The sequence below is a fragment of the Panulirus ornatus genome, chromosome 36 (assembly GCF_036320965.1).
Source record: "Panulirus ornatus isolate Po-2019 chromosome 36, ASM3632096v1, whole genome shotgun sequence".
Lineage (NCBI taxonomy): Eukaryota > Metazoa > Arthropoda > Malacostraca > Decapoda > Palinuridae > Panulirus > Panulirus ornatus.
The window spans coordinates 14,530,821-14,551,353 of NC_092259.1; the positions used below are offsets into that span (position 1 = coordinate 14,530,821).

At 39.1% G+C, this 20,533-nt stretch overlaps 1 protein-coding gene across 3 annotated transcripts in view; it reads right to left on the reverse strand.

Moving 5' to 3' along the window:
- Positions 1 to 901: 901 nt before the first annotated feature.
- LOC139760395 (CWF19-like protein 2) overlaps positions 902 to 20,533 on the reverse strand; it is a 66,221-nt gene continuing 46,589 nt past the window's right edge. For all 3 annotated transcript variants that reach the window (XM_071683525.1, XM_071683523.1, XM_071683524.1), the window contains 7 exons: positions 18,332 to 18,468; positions 16,247 to 16,426; positions 7,815 to 7,910; positions 6,949 to 7,065; positions 6,670 to 6,825; positions 3,867 to 4,049; positions 902 to 1,642 (listed from right to left, as the gene is read on the reverse strand). In XM_071683525.1, the coding sequence (XP_071539626.1) occupies positions 1,505 to 1,642; positions 3,867 to 4,049; positions 6,670 to 6,825; positions 6,949 to 7,065; positions 7,815 to 7,910; positions 16,247 to 16,426; positions 18,332 to 18,468 (1,007 nt within the window). In that variant the 3' untranslated portion in view covers positions 902 to 1,504. The remainder of the gene's footprint in view (positions 1,643 to 3,866; positions 4,050 to 6,669; positions 6,826 to 6,948; positions 7,066 to 7,814; positions 7,911 to 16,246; positions 16,427 to 18,331; positions 18,469 to 20,533) is intronic.

A 20,533-nucleotide genomic window follows, 5' to 3' on the forward strand; every position in this document is an offset into this window, starting at 1 on the left:
AGCACGTCAACCCCGGTATACCACATCGCTCCAATTCACTCTATTCCTTGCCCTCCTTTCACCCTCCTGCATGTTCAGGCCCCGATCACACAAAATCTTTTTCACTCCATCTTTCCACCTCCAATTTGGTCTCCCTCTTCTCCTCGTTCCCTCCACCTCCGACACATATATCCTCTTGGTCAATCTTTCCTCACTCATTCTCTCCATGTGCCCAAACCACTTCAAAACACCCTCTTCTGCTCTCTCAACCACGCTCTTTTTATTTCCACACATCTCTCTTACCCTTACGTTACTCACTCGATCAAACCACCTCACACCACACATTGTCCTCAAACATCTCATTTCCAGCACATCCATCCTCCTGCGCACAACTCTATCCATAGCCCACGCCTCGCAACCATACAACATTGTTGGAACCACTATTCCTTCAAACATACCCATATATATATATATATATATATATATATGTATACACTGAAATGTGTAGGTATGTATATGTGCATGTGTGGATGCGGATGTGTATGTATATACGTGTGCATGTGGGTGGGTTGGGCCATTCTTTTGCCTGTTTCCTTGCGCTACCTCGCTAAAGCGGGAGACAGCAACAAAGTATAATAAATAAATAAAAAAAAAGAATGTTATTTCACCAAATATACTCCCCTGGGGATAGGGGAGAACGAATACTTCCCACGTATTCCTTGCGTGTCGTAAAAGGCGACTAAAAGGGGAGGGAGTGGGGGGACTGGAAATCCTCCCCTCCAATCTTTTACTTTTCAAAAAAAAAAAAAAAAAAAGGAACGGAGAAGGGGGCCAAGTGAGGCTATTCCCTCTAAGGCTCAGTCCTCTTCTTAACACTACCTTGCTAATGCGGGAAATGGGGAATATGTATGAAAGAAAAAAGTATATTCATATATATTCTTTCCATAAAAATCACACAGTAATAAAATACATTAATAAGGATATGGGAATTACATAATCACAATCACACACAATCTCAAGAATATGTCAAAAAGGTTGTTACATTTATGGCATTATCATGACAGAATGGCACTACATTTACCATAGCAAACAAAAATATGTTAACCTTACCTAGCACTTGCATTGGTGATGAGTCCTGTAAGGAATTAAAGATGTGAATAATCTTGAAATCTAAATTCACACAATTCATTTTCACTTTAAAGTGACCACATACAAATGTTATTTCACCAAGTTCCTAAATACATCTTTTATTAAGTATACTCATATCTACTCTTCACATATCTTACTTGTTGACTGTTTCTGTATATATTCAAATACAGTTTCCACATTCAAAAATAGTTCCTTCACATAGTAAACAATTCTTTTTTCTTCCAAGCTACCCAAAGTTTTCCTCTCATATGACAAATAGGTGATAACTTTGTTTGCAATCATTCACTAAATACTCCATGCAAAAAGCTCTTTCATCACTTTTACATTCACTTCCCATAATATAATCTCTTTCTGCACATAATGTACTGAATTACATTCAATCATCCTGTGTAGGGTCAAACTCCTTATACCAACGACTAAACTCCATGACTTTCCTACGTTGAGCATCAAAGTTCTCCTTACGTGGTTTACGCCATAAGTTATTATCTAAGTCCATCATTCCGCCAACAATTTCCTGAAATGATGAAAAATCTTTTGAACTCAAAAATATTTACCCTATGAAAATTTTCACTTTTCCCTTTGTTTCATAACTGTCTGCTACTTCCCATGTTAGCAAGGTACCATCAACAACAACTGACTAAGACTTAAGACGAAAATCCTCATTGGGCTCTTTCCCATATTTCTTCTTTTGGAAATTAACAATACAACAGGAAAGGATCTCCAGACTCCTGGTCCCACCCTTCTTAGTCATCTTCTACACTCCCTAGAGATAACATTTTCACAAAGAGCATTAACAGATTTTCAATGGATGAAGAAAGCAAACCGTAAATAAAGGAATGACCTTCAGTGATATTGAAAGGATAAGGAAACAACAAAGAAAATGAGACCAGGATGGGAGACTGTTGTCTTAGTCATATGACTATATGCACGACACTAATACAATAAGGGTCTAAAGTACATTAGCGAGATGGAAACTAATATATCTACTTTGCATTTCAGAGAGGAAGAATGGCGAAAGAATGAGTGCTTAAGGGAGATCAAGTTAATCAAAAAGAAAGAGTTGGGATAGAAATAAGCTCCTAGAATAAATCAAATAAGCAGGAAGACTTAGGTGGTACAGGTAGTGTGTGTTTTCCTAAAACATGTATAAGTAATGAGTGAAACAAAAGAAAGAAATGATATTGACTGGAGTTTTGTATAAAAGCATAATTATAATGAAAAAAAAGAATAAATATACTGGATGCAGTCCTATATAATGGTAGTGTTAAGAATCAATACATAAATTATATAGGAAATAGGTAATTCAATGTTGAAGATAGATAATTTGTGGGGAAATGCGGTAGCAAAGAGAATTAAAAGATTAAAATGGGCAAAGTATGAGACAATAACTAAAGGAGCAAGACTAAAAGTTTGCAGGATGAAAAATATCAGAAGTATGTGTGTAGCGTTGATGGAAGTTGGAAAAGGAATGTAACATTCAAACGACAGAAATAGTTGAAGGAAATATTACAAATATAGCAAATGGCATAATGCATGAAGCTATGAAAGCTTCCCATTGAGAATGTCTATCTATAACTCTGATGTCCATTACCTTGCGGAACTCCCTCAGGGGGTTGATCATGGAAAAAGCCTCCATAACTGGTGAACTCCAAATGACAATATAAAATATAAATCATCATATAAGGTGGGCAAAGACCTATGGTGACAGCTTAGGTGTCAGAGTTGGGTGCCAAGTCCCCATGGCTTTTAACAGTTCCACACATTTCATAGTGAATGAAGTTATTGCTGGTAATGAAGGTACAAAACTATGATGTACCAGATGATTCTAATCTAAATGAGCAATATAGCAAGACTATATGATACTGTACAGAACCTGGGAAGAATGTATACTAAAATAGAGATTAATGTGAATACTAATAAGAATCATGTGAAGAAATTTGAAAAAATAATCAGGATTAACAATATCATTATATGATGTGAATTTAGTAATAATGCTATTTCATATACCTTGCCAAGCTTTCAAGATGGTGTAGCAATGACTGCAGGTGCACCTAAAATAATGCTGAATAGCTGGCAAGCTACTGATGGTCTAGGAAAAGCTGTATAGGGTGGAATGTAAACCTATAGGAGTAATGGGGTTTGCCAGACATCTTACTCCAATGCTTGAAGGTAGCAACACAAAAGTATGCAAAAACAGAGTGACAGAGAATATAAACAAGAGACATATTTGTGAAGATCTACAGCTGGAATAAAGATCACAAGCAAAGTTAGAAATTAGGATGTTATGAAAAATATGATAACTCACACAGTAAAAGATAGAACAATACAATACAATACAATACAATACAAGCAAAAATGATGGAAACAAGAAGAATGATTTAAGAAATTATAAATGAGTCAAATGATGTAAAAAAGTGAAAGGCAAAGATTGCATACTTGGTGAAAAGACAAAGTACACAATCATAAGAGTATACAAGTAAGAGAAGAGGGTATGGAGGAGAGCACACTGTGCTACATTTAAGAATATGAAAGTTAGGACATGACATGGGGTGCCCTCCTGGCCTATAATATAACATATTTCACTACTGCCTTCTTAATACATAAGATTCAGTAATAGCTTTCTTCCAATCCCTTAGTTTTGTACCCAATAATGAAATAAGAGTATACTTTCTGAAAGAATGAAAAGAAACAGAGGAATGGAGCACGAATGTTAGATGATCCTAGAACAATTATCTTACCTGTGCAAAATTATTGGGAAAATGATGTTCATCTTCAATCACATGAGCATAACCAGCTTCCATGGCAAAATCAACAAAGAAGTAGGGGAGCCCTTTTGGCACTGCTCTGCGTACATCACGATTCTTTAAATCCACCAGCTTTTTGTTTAGGGCCCATTCACCTTCACACTCCATAATAGCTTTCTGTTGACAAAATTACTAATCATCAAATGTACATAAATCAAAATAATGAATAACAAAAGCAATATATAAAAATGTGATAAGAACATACCATATACAGAGGCAAAATGATATATTTCATGATGTGAACTAGTTTGCCTTTTCCCACTTCATTGAGGGAGTATCAAGAAGAGCTAACTTATTCCTTCTTCTGTTCCTACTTTTTGAGAAAGCTGATGCAGGAGAGGATTTTCAGCACCCACTCTGATCCCTGTGAACCTGTTAACATTTCCAGATGGATATTTATGCAAGCTAAGCAATGCCTCTACACAGATATTTATGCATCAACTTTCATGCCTCAATTTCATGGCAGCAAGCTGAGCCTGGGTGGTGGATGAAGAGGGTGTAGAATAATTTCTCCCCACCCACAGTCAATCATCCTACCACCATACTGATAACAGCACATTCTCATGAGTTTCTTTATAAAGACACTACACAACATTTAGCTGAATCTACAGGACCAGCAGAAGATGATCCTGAAATATTGTGTGGATAGTGATTCTATGGACACCAACTCTTCCAGCATTGACAGTTGACCAAGATGAGGCAGGAGGAGGTTTTCTAACAAAATTAACAGCAGTCTTGCCAGCATCTACCAGACCTTAACACACTGCATTTGACTTAGCGTAGACAGTAATTTTACAAAATATCATTGTTTTCAATTGGGAGGTGAGTTTGAATGGAGAAAAACTGGAGGAAGTGAAGTGTTTTAGATATCTGGGAGTGGATCTAGCAGCGGATGGAACCATGGAAGCGGAAGTGGATCATAGGGTGCGGGAGGGGGCGAAAATTCTGGGGGCCTTGAAGAATGTGTGGAAGTCGAGAACATTATCTCGGAAAGCAAAAATGGGTATGTTTGAAGGAATAGTGGTTCCAACAATGTTGTATGGTTGCGAGGCGTGGGCTATGGATAGAGTTGTGCGCAGGAGGATGGATGTGCTGGAAATGAGATGTTTGAGGACAATGTGTGGTGTGAGGTGGTTTGATCGAGTGAGTAACGTAAGGGTAAGAGAGATGTGTGGAAATAAAAAGAGCGTGGTTGAGAGAGCAGAAGAGGGTGTTTTGAAGTGGTTTGGGCACATGGAGAGAATGAGTGAGGAAAGATTGACCAAGAGGATATATGTGTCGGAGGTGGAGGGAACGAGGAGAAGAGGGAGACCAAATTGGAGGTGGAAAGATGGAGTGAAAAAGATTTTGTGTGATCAGGGCCTGAACATGCAGGAGGGTGAAAGGAGGGCAAGGAATAGAGTGAATTGGAGCGATGTGGTATACCGGGGTTGACGTGCTGTCAGTGGATTGAATCAAGGCATGTGAAGCGTCTGGGGTAAACCATGGAAAGCTGTGTAGGTATGTATATTTGCGTGTGTGGACGTATGTATATACATGTGTATGGGGGGGGGCCATTTCTTTTGTCTGTTTCCTTGCGCTACCTCGCAAACGCGGGAGACAGCGACAAAGTATAATAAAAAAAAAAAAAAATAATAATAATCATTGTTTTCCTGTTATGAAAATATTTTCAAAGAATCATAACGATCAAAACATGATAAGATTTATCACATAAGATACAGCATAATCATAATCAGTCATCAATTTTTCAATGTAGGTGAAATAAACAGTAAAACATACACAGTGGCAACTCACATGACATTTAAGGCTTACTCCTGCACTTTTTAGTGCATTGTGCTCAACATTGAAAAATTTCTACACATTATTAGAGTGAAGGTAAGTTGACAATATATACTTTTGAAGTGGCCACGGCAAATGTCTCCATTTATTCCTATCCTTACATGCCTCCTTCACACACACTATTCCACACATTCTTCCACCATTTCTCTCCCTCCAGTACTCCTCAACTCTATTTCACCATGTCACAGGCGGTCATCCTCTCCCACAACCCCTTTAATCGTACAATTATACATTCTCCTTGTAAACTCCCTATTTGCATTCTTTCCATGTGCATTATGTTTCACCCACTCTACAATTCATTCCCTTTGCATTCCTTGCCATACTACATTCTCATTTCTTTTTTAATTCCATCTAGTCATACCATATGCTTCTCTCAAACAGCTCAATTCCACAGTCTAGATTCTTCACCTCTGTGACTCATTCTACGTCCATGTTTCAGCTGCATAGGTCAGGTTTGGGAGGACTAAGCTGTCCCTTAATCCTTTCTATATTTCCATACTTACTCCTTTACCATTCATTTATCTATCAAGGGACCCAATGATTCTTCTACCCTATACTACTCTCTTTCTCTCTCTTATCTCTCTTTTCATATCACCAAACTTACTCTTGATGGCTCCTAAATACATAAATTCCTTCACCTCTTCCAGTCTTTCAACCCCTTTATCTACAACAAGGTTCATTTCACTTTCTTCTTTCACTCTATAAGGTTTTGCAAAATCTATACTTTCACTCTGGTTCCTTTCAAACACCATCACTTTATGTTTATTCACACATACCTTCAGTCACCTATGCTTACACACATCATAAAAGATACTTGAAACCTTCTGTGACTTTCATTCATCTATAAATTACAATAAGCACCTGTAAAATAGGGAAGGTAAGACCAAATAAACCATACCTTAAAGTATATGGGCGCCATGTCTCCAATTTCTCTTGGAAGAGGAATACAGGTGATAACCATGTGTGGGTAATGTTTAAGTTTCTTCGTTATCTCAAAAAAAATACAATCTTCACCACGAGAGTTAAACATCTTAACCAGTGATTTACGAAAAGTCTGAAAGCATGAAACATCTAATGAAGTGAAGCAATGCTATAATGAAAAGAAAATTACTGATACGTATGTAAAAAATAAATCAATTATATCAATATGTAAAAGCAATATAATAAATAAACCTACCTGAATTTCACTCCACAGATCTTCATCAGATTGAACAGAACAAGCAATATGGTGGACAGGAACAATATGGCAGTGGCCAGGAGTAAGAGACTCGTGATTTGGTAGACACACATATGACTAAAAATAAATAAGTATATGAGTCAGCAAAATGTGAAAACAGAATTCAGTTAACCTATCTACATATATCCTCTAGGCCTTCTATAGTAGACCATGGAAAACCTGCATGCACCATGATCTCAATGTACTTATACAGACCCTTACCTCAAAACACCTTTCTTAGGAGAGTACTCCCACCTTCTCTTCTTTCCTCTCTTACTTTAAACTTTTCTTAAAATCTATTTTTAATCATCTCATTCTAAATCTATGGTAGCTTTTCTAATTGTTCATATCACTTTGCACAAGTCCTTTAGATTATAATTTTACTCTCTGATTTCCAACCATCAACCAAGGTTTACATTTATTCTCAGAAGATCCAACGAAGCTGCTGACATAGTGCTATGTCACTCTACTACCACAAGACCATGTTTCTGTAGCATATGTAACATACAGCATCTTACATTACTCATTTCAGTAAACCTCATAATACCTGATAGCTCTAAGTATGATGTACAAAACCCAATACCATGACAAAGAAATGATTATACTCTAACAAGTAATGCATTCATGTCCAAGTAAACTAACCACCCTTAATACTATAGTTCAGAGGAAATTTATGCTTAAGGTAGATCATTTCATTAGTCAACTGACTAAGTTTCCAGCTGGCTTTCACACACTCTTAATTCACATCTACTGTATATCTATATACTCATGAAGTTATGAAAGTTTAATGATACCTACTGAATAACATACTCAAACAGATAACTTACTTTTGTTCCTAAGGCTACAATTAAGTGTTTTGGCATTTCTTTGTTGTCAAAACACCACTTGCATGACTCTAAGGAGCGCTCTGAACATCTGTGTTCCTGAGGAGAACAACATTAAGCACATTTACTTAACTTTTTTCATACTTGATTGCCATTTTCTCCATTAACGAGGTAGCACCAAAACAGATGAAGAAAGGTACATCCACTCACATCCATTCTCTAGCTGTCATATGTAATGCAACAAAACTACAGCTCCCTATCCACAACCAGGCCCCACAGACATTTCCGTGATTTACCCTGGATGCTTCATATGCCCTGATTCGGTCCACTGACATCAAATCGACCCCAGTATACTGCATTGATCCAATTCACTCTATCCCATGCATGCCTTTCATCCTCCTGAATGTTCAGGGCCAGATCACTCAAAATCTTTTGCACTCATTCTTTCCATCTCAAATTTGGTCTACCCTTTCTCCTTGCTCCCTCCACTTCACACTCATACATCCTCTTCATCAACACTGCCTCACTCATTCTCTCCATGTATCAAGTCATTTCAATACTCCCTCCTCTGCTATCTCAACCACAGAAAGAATCCAAACTCGACATAATACCATCACCAACCTAATCACTGCAATGAAAACCACAATATGGCAGTCCTTCTTAACACAATGATTCATGAAACCAACTGCATCCAACTCTGGTAAACAATTCAAAAATAAATCTATACCTCCTATCCTATCCCAGCCCCAAAACATGAAGGAATTCTAACCTAACCCAATATCATCCTCTCTCCAAAAAAACACACATACATATGCATGAAACACAATTCAAAAACAGTCACTGGTTAACCACATCCATAAAGAGGACAAGAGAAACATGGGAAATATTGTCTTCTCCCTATCCCAATAGATAATCTATATTTATGTCTATTATGCTTTGTCGCTGTCTCCCGTGATAGCAAGGTAGCACAAGAACACAGTCGAAAAAATAGCCCAACCCAACCACATACACATGTATGTACATACACGTCCACACACGCACATATACATACATATACATTTCGATGTATACATATGTATACATATGCAGACATATACACATGTACATAATTCATACTTGCTGCCTTCATTCATTCCCGTCGCCACCCGGCCACACATGAAATGACAACCTCATCCCCCTGCATATGTGCGAAGTAGCACTAGGAAAAGACAACAAAGGCCACATTCGTTCACACTCAGTCTCTAGCAGTCATGTATAATGCACTGAACCCACAGCTCCCTTTCCACATCCAGGCCCCACAAAACTTTCCATGGTTTACCCCAGACGCTTCACATGCCCTGGTTCAATCCATTGACAGCACGTCGACCCCAGTATACCACATCGTTCCAATTCACTCTATTCCTTGCATGCCATTCACCCTCCTGCATGTTCAGGCCCTGATCACTCAAAATCTTTTTCACTCCATCTTTCCACCTCCAATTTGGTCTCCCACTTCTCGTTCCCTCCACCTCTGACACATATATCCTCTTGGTCAATCTTTCCTCATTCATTCTCTCCATGTGAGCAAACCATTTCAAAACACCCTCTTCTGCTCTCTCAACCACACTCTATTCATTACTACACATCTCTCTTACCCTTTTATTACTTACTCGATCAAACCACCTCACACCACATGTTGTCCTCAAACATCTCATTTCCAATGCATCTACTCTCCTCTACACAACTCATGCCTCACAACCATATAACATTGTTGGAACCATTATTCCTTCAAATATACCCATTTTTGTTTTCCGAGATAATGTTCTCGCCTTCCACACATTTTTCAACGCTCCCAGAACTTAAGCCACCTCCCCACCCTGTGACTCACTTCTGCTTCCATGGTTCCATCTACTGCCAAATCCACTCCCAAATATCTAAAACACTTCACTTCCTCCAGTTTTTCTCCATTCAAACTTACCTCCCAATTGACTTGTCCCTCAACCCTACTGTACCTAATAACTTTGCTCTTATTCACATTTACTCTCAGCTTTCTTCTTTCACATACTTTACCAAGCTCAGTCACCAGCTTCTGCAGTTTCTCACCCAAATCAGCCACCAGCATCTTATCATCAATGTACAACAACTGACTCACTTCCCAAGCCCTCTCATCCAAAACAGACTGCATACTTGCCCCCCTCTCTAAAACTCTTGCATTCACCTCCCTAACAACCCCGTCCATAAACAAGTTAAACAACCATGGAGACATCATGCACCCCTGCTGCAAACCAACATTTACTGAGAACCAATCACTTTCTTCTCTTCCTACTCATACACATGTCACATCCTCCATAAAAACTTTTCACTGCTTCTAACAACTTGCCTTCCACACCATATATTCTTAATACCTTCCACAGAGCATCTCTATCAACTCTATCATATGCCTTCTCCAGATCCATAAATGCTACATACAAATCCATTTGCTTTTCTAAGTATTACTCACATACATTCTTCAAAGCAAACACCTGGTCCACACATCCTCTACCACTTCTGAAACCACACTGCTCTTGCCCAGTCTGATGCTCTGTACATACTTTCACCCTCTCAATCAATACCCTCCCATAGAATTTCGCAGGAATACTCAACAAACTTACACCTCTGTAATATGAACGCTAACCTTTATCTCCTTTGCCTTTGTTACAATGGCACCATGCATGCATTCCGCCAACCCTCAGGCACCTCACCATGAGTCATACATACATTAAATATCCTTACCAACCAGTCAACAACACAGTCACCTCCTTTTTTAATGAATTCCACTGCAATACCATCCAAACCTACTGCCTTGCTGGCTTTCATCTTCCACAAAGCTTTTACTACCTCTTCTCTGTTTACCAGATCATTCTCCCTAACCCTCTCACTTCGCACACCACCTCAACCAAAACACCCTACATCTGCCTCTCTATCATCTAACACATTCAACAAACCTTCAAAATACTCACTCCATCTCCTTCTCACATCACCACTACTTGTTATTACCTCCCCATTAGCCCCCTTCACCGATGTTCCCATTTGTTCTCTTGTCTTACGCACTTTATTTACATCCTTCCAAAACATCTTTTTATTCTCCCTAAAATTTAATGATACTCTCACACCCTAACTCTCATTTGCCCTCTTTTTCACCTATTGCACCTTTCTCTTGACCTCCTGCCACTTTCTTTTATACATCTACCAGTCATTTGCACTATTTCCCAGCAAAAATCATCCAAATGCCTCTCTCTTCTCTTTCACTAATAATCTTACTTCTTCATCCCACCACTCACTACCCTTTCTAATCTGACCACCTCCCACTCTTCTCATGCCACAAGCATCTTTTGCGCAAGCCATCATTGCTTCCCTAAATACATCCCATTCCCCCTCCACTCCCCTTACGTCCTGTGTTCTCACCTTTTTCCATTCTGTACTCAGTCTCTCCTGGTACTTCCTCACACAAGTCTTCTTCCCAAGCTCACTTACTCTCACCATCCTCTTCACCTCAACATTATCTCTCCTTTTCTGAAAACCTCTACAAATCTTCACCTTCACTTCCACAAGAAAATGATCAGACATCCCTCCAGTTGCACCTCTCAGCACATTAACATCCAAAAGTCTCTCTTTCCTGTGCCTATCGATTAACACGTAATCCAATAACTCTCTCTGGCCACCTCTCCTACTTACATATGTATACTTATATATATCTCTCTTTTTAAACCAGGTATTCCCAATCACCAGTCCTTTTTCAGCACATAAATCTACAAGCTCTTCACCATTTCCATTTACAACACTGAACACCCGATATACACCAATTATTCCCTCAACTGCCACATTACTCACCTTTGCGTTCAAATCACCCATCACTATAACCCGGTCTCGTGTATCAAAACTACTAACTCACTCATTCAGCTGCTCCCAAAACACTTGCCTCTCATGATCTTTCTTCTCATGCCCAGGTGCATTTGCACGATAATCACCCATCTCTCTCCATCCACTTTCAGTATCACCCATATCAATCTAGAATTTACTTTCTTACACTCTATCAGGAGTAGCGCTACTCCTTCCCTTGCTCTTGTCCTCTCACCAACCCCTGACTTTACTCCCAAAACATTCCCAAACCACTCTTCCCCTTTACCCTTGAGCTTCATTTCACTCAGAGCCAAAACATCCAGGTTCCTTTCCTCAAACATACTACCTATCTCTCCTATTTTCTCATCTTAGTTACATCCACACACATGTAGACACCCCAATCTGAGCCTTCGAGGAGGATGAGCACTCCCCGCGTGACTCCTTCTTCTGTTTCTCCTTTTAGAAAGCCAAAATACAAGGAGGGGAGGGTTTCTAGCCCCCGCTTGTGTCCCCTATAGTCGCCTTTTACAACACGAGAGGAATGTGTGAGAATCATTCTTTGAAGAATATCATTTTTTTTTTTTCATTATACTTTGTCGCTGTCTCCCGCGTTTGCGAGGTAGCGCAAGGAAACAGACGTAAGAAATGGCCCAACCCCCCCCACATACACATGTATATACATACGTCCACACACGCAAATATACATACCTACACAGCTTTCCATGGTTTACCCCAGACGCTTCACATGCCTTGATTCAATCCACTGACAGCACGTCAACCCCTGGTATACCACATCGCTCCAGTTCACTCTATTCCTTGCCCTCCTTTCACCCTCTTGCATGTTCAGGCCCCGATCACACAAAATCTTTTTCACTCCATCTTTCCACCTCCAATTTGGTCTCCCTCTTCTCCTCGTTCCCTCCACCTCCGACACATATATCCTCTTGGTCAATCTTTCCTCACTCATTCTCTCCATGTGCCCAAACCACTTCAAAACACCCTCTTCTGCTCTCTCAACCACGCTCTTTTTATTTCCACACATCTCTCTCACCCTTACGTTACTCACTCGATCAAACCACCTCACACCACACATTGTCCTCAAACATCTCATTTCCAGCACATCCATCCTCCTGCGCACAACTCTATCCATAGCCCACGCCTCGCAACCATACAACATTGTTGGAACCACTATTCCTTCAAACATACCCATTTTTGCTTTCCGAGATAATGTTCTCGACTTCCACACATTCTTCAAGGCCCCCAGAATTTTCGCCCCCTCCCCACCTATGATCCACTTCCGCTTCCATGGTTCCATCCGCTGCCAGATCCACTCCCAGATATCTAAAACACTTCACTTCCTCCAGTTTTTCTCCATTCAAACTCACCTCCCAATTGACTTGACCCTCAACCCTACTGTACCTAATAACCTTGCTCTTATTCACATTTACTCTTAACTTTCTTCTTCCACACACTTTACCAAACTCAGTCACCAGCTTCTGCAGTTTCTCACATGAATCAGCCACCAGCGCTGTATCATCAGCGAACAACAACTGACTATATGTAAGAATATATGTAAGAAATATTTAGAAAAACAGGTAGATCTGTATGTAGCATTTTTGGATCTGGAGGAGGCATATGATAGGGTTGATAGAGATGCTTTTGGAAGGTTTTAAGAGTATATGGCATGGGAGGTATGTTGTGAGAAGCAGTGAAAATTTTTACCAAGAATGTACGGCATGTGTATGAGTATGAAGAGAGGAAAGTCACTGGTTCCCAGTGAATGTTGGTTTGCGGCAGAGTGCATGATGTCTCCATGGTTGTTTAATTTGTTTATGGATGGGGTGGTTAAGGAGGTGAATGCAAGAGTTTTGGAGAGAGGGGCATGTCTGTTGTGGTTCCAACAATGTTATATGGTTGTGAGGCATGGGCTATAGATGAGGTTGTGCAGAGGAGGGTGGATGTGTTGGAAATGAAATGTTTGAGGACAATATGTGGTGTGAGGTGATTTGATTGAGTAAGTAATGAAAGGGTAAGAGAGATGTGTGGTAATAAAAATGTAGTTGAGAAAGAAGAGAGTTTGTTGAAATGGTTTGGACACATGGAAAGAATGAGTGAGGAAAGATCAACAAAGAGGATATATTAGTCAGAGGTGGAGGGAAGAAGCACAAGAACAAATTGAAGGTGAAAGGATGGAGTGAAAAAGATTTTGAGCAATTGGGGCCTGAACTTACAGGAGAGTGAAAAATGTGCAAGGAAAAGAGTGAATTGGGACGATGTGGTATACTGGGGTTGACGTGCTATCAATGGATTGAACCAGAGAATGTGAAGCATCTGGGGTAAACCATGGAAAGTTTTGTGGGGCCTGGATGTGGAAAGGGAGCTGTGGTTTTGTTGCATTACACATGACAGCTATAATAATAATATAATAATAATAATAATAATAATAATAATAATTATCCCTGAGGATTGGGTAAAAAGAATACTTCCCACGTATTCCCTGCGTGTCGTAGAAGGTGATTAAAAGGGGAAGGAGCGGGGGGTTGGAAATCCTCCCCTCTCGTTTTTAATATTCCAAAAGAAGAAACAGAGAAGGGGGTCAAGTGAAGATATTCCCTCAAAGGCTCAGTCCTCTGTTCTTAGTGCTACCTTGCTAGTGCGGGAAATGGCGAAAAGTATAAAGAAAGTATAATAATGATAATAATATTGATATTAATAATAACAATAATCATCCCTGGGGATAGGGGAGAAAGAATACTTCCCACGTATTCCTGCGTGTCGTAGAGGTGACTAAAAGGGAAGGGAGCGAGGGGCTGGAAATCCTCCCTCTCGTTTTTCATTTTCCAAAAGAAGGGACAGAGAAGGGGGCCAAGTGAGGATGTTCCCTCAAAGGTTCAGTCCTCTGTTCTTAACGCTACCTCGCTAATGTGGGAAATAGCGAATAGTATGAAGAAAAAATAACAATAATAATAATTGAAAGGGGAGTATAAGCTACTATCAAAATGGAAGTCATTGGAGTACCTAGGTCTTTGATGCTTTGTATGATTAATGAAATATTAATTCAACATGACACAGACACATGCATATACGGGTTGTGTATCACTTATCCGAAATGCCTGAGATCAGAGGTGTTTTGGATCTTGAATTTTTTCAGATTTTGGAGTATCTCTATATACATAATGAGATATCTTGGGGATGGGAACCAAGTTTAAACACAAAATCCAATTGTTTCATATGCACCTTATACACATAGCCTGAAGGTAATTCATACAATATCTTTAATATTCTTGTGCATGAAACAAAGTCTGTGCAACACTGGATCATTAGAGAGCCAAGGTGTCACAACCTCAGCTACCCATGTGGACAATCTGTGGTTGTTTGGCATCACCTTAATTCCTGACTCTGAATTCATGTGCTACTGATAAGCAATCATTTTCTTACACTAATTCACACATAAATACTTGACAGTACAAAAATATGAAATATGAAAAAATAAAGTGTTTGGGATAACAAAGCAGCACAGTAACATTAGCAGAATACCTGTATCAGCTGTTAAACAATAACAACAACAAACAATTGTATTTCATATTTTCGGTTTGATTTGAGATATAAATTCAAATAAGCATTTAATTTACGATAATTACTGGTAGTTGCAGATGTAATGAAAACTGCGAAAAATTTCAACACAATAATGTTGCTGGTCAAGTTACACTCAACCATGGCATTTTAGATGGAGATGAACTTCAGATTTCACATGAAAATAATGTTTTGCACTTACCAAAAAAACATGATCTCTGCTCACAAAAGAAGATACATGCAGCAACAAATACTAGAACTACATATGGCCTGAGAAACTTGAGGGGGAGGGTACATCACTGTTGACATCATCAAGAGAAGGAACATCAGAAGAAGTTGAGGGATTAGGATGTAGGTCCTATAGAAATGAAGGGGCATTCTGCTGGATGGCTTTTTTAAATGTTTCCTCCAGAGTCATCTACCTCACTAACAATGGTTTTTGTCTTAGAAGTCTCTCTTTGATCTTATAGACTGACATGATTTCTTGTCCAGTTATGAATGCACACTGCTCTAGTCCTTTAATAAGTCCATCACACAATTTCACCAATTTGTCTATAGGCACTTTTTCTGCAGTAACAAAGTCATCTCTATCATCATGATCACCTACATTTAAGACCATTTCAGCTATTTCATTGTTACCTATAGGGGTATCTGCAGGCCTTTTTGACATTTTCAACAATATTTTTGTACCACAGAATAGATATTAAACAAAAAACACAGTGAGCAATGCGGTGACGATGGTTTGTAACAAAGTGGCGCCTACAGAGCATCGAAGCCCAGCATGAGCATTGTGAAGCCAGGTGTGGAACTTTTCACTTGTAACCTCATGTCGCCACTCAAACAGTTTCTGATTTTGGATCATTTCCGGTTTTGAATTTTCGGATTAGGGATGCCCATCCAGTAGTTACATATGAGAATAGACAGACAGAAAGACAGAGACATATAGATAAACACAAGCATCAACTGAAATTATGACTAAAGCAAATGATCTATGTAATACATACCTGTATAGCTTTTTGCTTGTCTCTCTCTGCTTGTTTGGCAACAGTGTCCCTGAGTGCAGCCTTACTCATAAACATATCGTCCATATCATAATCATTATCAAGTCTCTCTACATTCTGCATGGCTGCACGTTCAAACATAGAATTCTGATCCTCAGCAGATGTTCCCTTTTCTCTCTCAAACTGTATGAAGAATAAACATTTACACATCACAATCAATTGTGCAGTTAAGAAGCATACATTTGTTAAAATTAACTCAAAAACATACAAACATTCATGATGTGCAGAGATGCAGCAAAAAGAAGTGCTGGAAAATCTATTCAGACCAACTTCATCACTTATAACCATTATACAAGTAGGTGACTAAAAAATTAAGTGTTATTATGAAAACTTCCTTCTCTGGTTTCTAAAGCAGACACATGCGAATTTTCCATGCAGCCAAGAGTTACAAGAAAACAGGTCATTAAGGAATTTATAATATTTGGTTGTAATCTCAAAATCATAAAATCTAATCAATCAAACTTTCAATGACATGGAAATTACATGTGCAAGAGAAGTGGTGAAAGTAAATGAGCTTTTACAAGAGTCTTCTTTTTCTTTCTTTTTCTTTTAAACTATTTGCCATTTCCCGCGTTAGCGAGGTAGCGTTAAGAACAGAGGACTGGGCCTTTTTTGGAATATCCTCACCTGGCCCCCTCTGTTCCTTCTTTTGGAAAAAAAAAAAAAGAAGAAGAGAGGGGAGGATTTCCAGCCCCCCGCTCCCTCCCCTTTTAGTCGCCTTCTACGACACGCAGGGAATACGTGGGAAGTATTCTTAATCCCCTATCCCCAGGGATAAAAGAGTCTTCTATAATGAGTTATCCATGGCAGACTATGTAATGAATGGCATTGAACAAAAGTAAATGAAACAGGAATGGTGGAAAAGGAATGGAAGGCAGAGTATAATAAGAAAATCTGCATAGAAAAAGTGTATATTGCTAAAAATAACAGAAGAATCCCTAAGGAATTTAATGGTTATGTTAAAAGCAAGAAAATCACTACCCATTCAATTGGCCCATCATGAGTAATGGTTTAGTTCATAACAACGTAGCCCTAGCTAAAGCTTTAGGCGTTATTTCTTTATGAGCATTTGCAACTGAGGACACAACTCACATCCCAAATCCAGTTCCACTGCTAAAAGAAGAAAACATTTTGCAATACATTAACATAAAAGTTGAAGATATATTATCAACGATATATGAAATGTAAGTAAAATGGCATGCCTACACAAGTTTTATCTCAGGAAAATGAGGCAATAAATTCATTCATTTGTTTATAATTACCCCAAGACCAATATCATGAGAGTTCTGATATTATCCAGGACTTTCCCAAATGCTTCTACAGCCCATGGCTGCAATATTTCCAGTGGCAGGGATATATAGACTCCTTTAAGGATCGAGGTTCTTGGGGAAGACTGTACTACCAGTGTGATACAGCTTTGCCAAAGGTGACTCTACATTCATGGAATACCCTCATGGAGGCAGACCCCAGTAATATAAAACAGAAAATTGAGATAGTTAAACCCTTAACTGCTCTTTACAATATGTCTATTGCTATGAGGAATGTTCCAGAGAAAAGAGTTTGCTAATGTAACACCCATATTCAAAAAAGGTAATGAATCACTGCCAAGAAATCACTATCCAATCAACCTAACATCTGTAACTGGTAAACTTATGGAAACCATCATTCAGGATGAGATTGTACAATATTTAAATTTCAGGCACTCATGATTTCATGAACTATCAGCTCTTTAAACTTATGAAGAAAAGGATATGAGGTAGAGGGGATTCCACACATTCCATATAATCCAATAAGGCATTTATGCTATATGGCTCATATCCAGGAGAAAACTGAAAACAATTTGATATTCTCATATTTCAACAATCAGGGTATTCTTTAATTAAATGAGCAAGAATCCTGAACATAATTTTGGTTTATTTCACTGCAAGTACACAGTATTACAATATTTCCTGAAGACATTTTGTCATATTCAGATTATTCCATTCTATCATGAAAAATAAAGCAAAGGTACAGAATGTTTTCACAAACCATATACTTAAGATCATGTTGGTCATCATCGGGAAAGTATCTGGCTCTAGTGCCATCTTGACTATGAGTTTTTGCTTTTTTTGTCTTCTTCCCACCTCCAACATTGTGTTCTGCTCTTGGCACAGGTCTAACAATACCTAAAAAAATATGTTAGCAACATTAGAAATATATTCCCATTTTTTTTTATACTTTGTCACAGTCTCCCATGTTAGCGAGGTAGTGCAAGGAAACAGACAAAAGAATGGCCTAACCCGCCCACATACACGTGTATACATACACGTCCACACGCGCACATATACATACCTATACATCTCAACATATACATATATATATACACACACAGACATATACATATATACAAATGTACATAATTCATACTGTCTGCCCTTATTCATTCCCGTCGCCACACCACCACACATGAAATGAAAATCCCCTCCCCCTCGCATGTGAGCGAGGTAGCACTAGGAAAGACAACAAAGGCCACATTCGTTCACACTCAGTCTCTAGCTGTCATGTATAATGCACTGAAACTACAGCTCCCTTTCCTTATCCAGGCCCCACAGAACTTTCCATGGTTTACCCCAGACACTTCACATGCCTTGGTTCAATCCATTGACAGCACGTCGACCCCTGTATACCCCATCATTCAAATCAGTCTATTTCTTGCACGCATTACACCCTCCTGTATGTTCAGGCCCCGATCACTTATTCACATGTACACAATCATACTTGTTTGCTGTCATTAATTTCTGATGCCACCCTTCCCCACAAGACAAAGCATAAATGAATGAAAGGCAAAAATGATAACTTATACATTCTTTTTCTCTCTCCCACAGTGTTAGCAAAGCAGTGCCAAGAAACAGACGAAGAAAGGCCACTTCCACTCATATCCATACTTGAGCTATCATGCATAATGCGCTGAAACCACAGCTCCCTATCCACATCCAGGCCCTGCAGACCATTCCATTGGTTTACTCCTGACATTTTGAATGCCATGGTTCAGTCCACTGGCAGTATACTGGCCCCAGCATACCACAGTGTTCAAATTCACACTATTCCATGCATGCCTTTCACCCTCCTGCATGTTCAGGCCCCACTCACTCATAATCTTTTTCACTCCATCTTTCCATCTCCAGTTTGGTCTCCATATTCTCCTTATTCCCTCCACTTCAGACACATATATCCTCTTTGTCAACCTTTCCTCATTCATTCTCTCCATATTTCCAAATCACTTAAAACACAGTCTCTTCTGCTCTCTTAATGACACTCTTCATATCACCACATATCTCTCTTATTCTTTAATTACTTACTTGATCAAACCACTTCAAAACACTCTTCTGCTCTCTTAACCACACTCTTCATATCACCACATATCTCTCTTACTCTTTAATTACTTACTTGATCAAACAACCTCATACCACATATTGTCCTTAAGCATTTCATTTCCAACAAATCCACTCCTCTGCACAAACTTATCTATAGCCCATGACTCACAACCATATAATATTGTTGAGACTACTATTCCTTCAAGCATACTCACTTTTGCCCTACCAGATAACACTCTCTCTTTCCACACATTTTTAAACATTCACAAAATCTTCAACCCCTACCCTACCCTATGATTCACTTCTGCTTCCATGGTTCCATTCCTTGCCATGTCCATTCCCAGATATCTGAAACACTAAACTTCCTCCAATTTTTCTCTATTCAAACATACATCCCAACTAACTTACCCCTCAACCATACTGAACCTAATAACCTTGCTTTTATTCACATTCACTCTCAGCTTTCTCTTTCCACACACTTTTCCAACCTCAGTCGCCAACTTCTGGAGTTTCTCACTCAAATCCGCCACCAGTGCTGTATTAGCAGAAAATAACAAATGACTTACATCCCATGCCCTCTCATCCCCCACAGACTGCATACTCACCCCTTTCCAACACTCTTGAATTCACCTTTCTCACCACCACATTCATAATCAAATTAAACAACCATGGCAACATCATACAACCCTGCCACAGACCAACATTCACTTGAAACCATTCCCTCTCCTCTCTTTCTACCAATAAACATGCCTTAAACCCTTGATAAAAACTTCTCACTGCTTCTAGCAGCTTACCTCCCACACCAAACATTCTTAAGACTTTCCACAATGCATCTCTTTCAACCCTATCATATGCCTTCTCCAGATCCAAACATGCC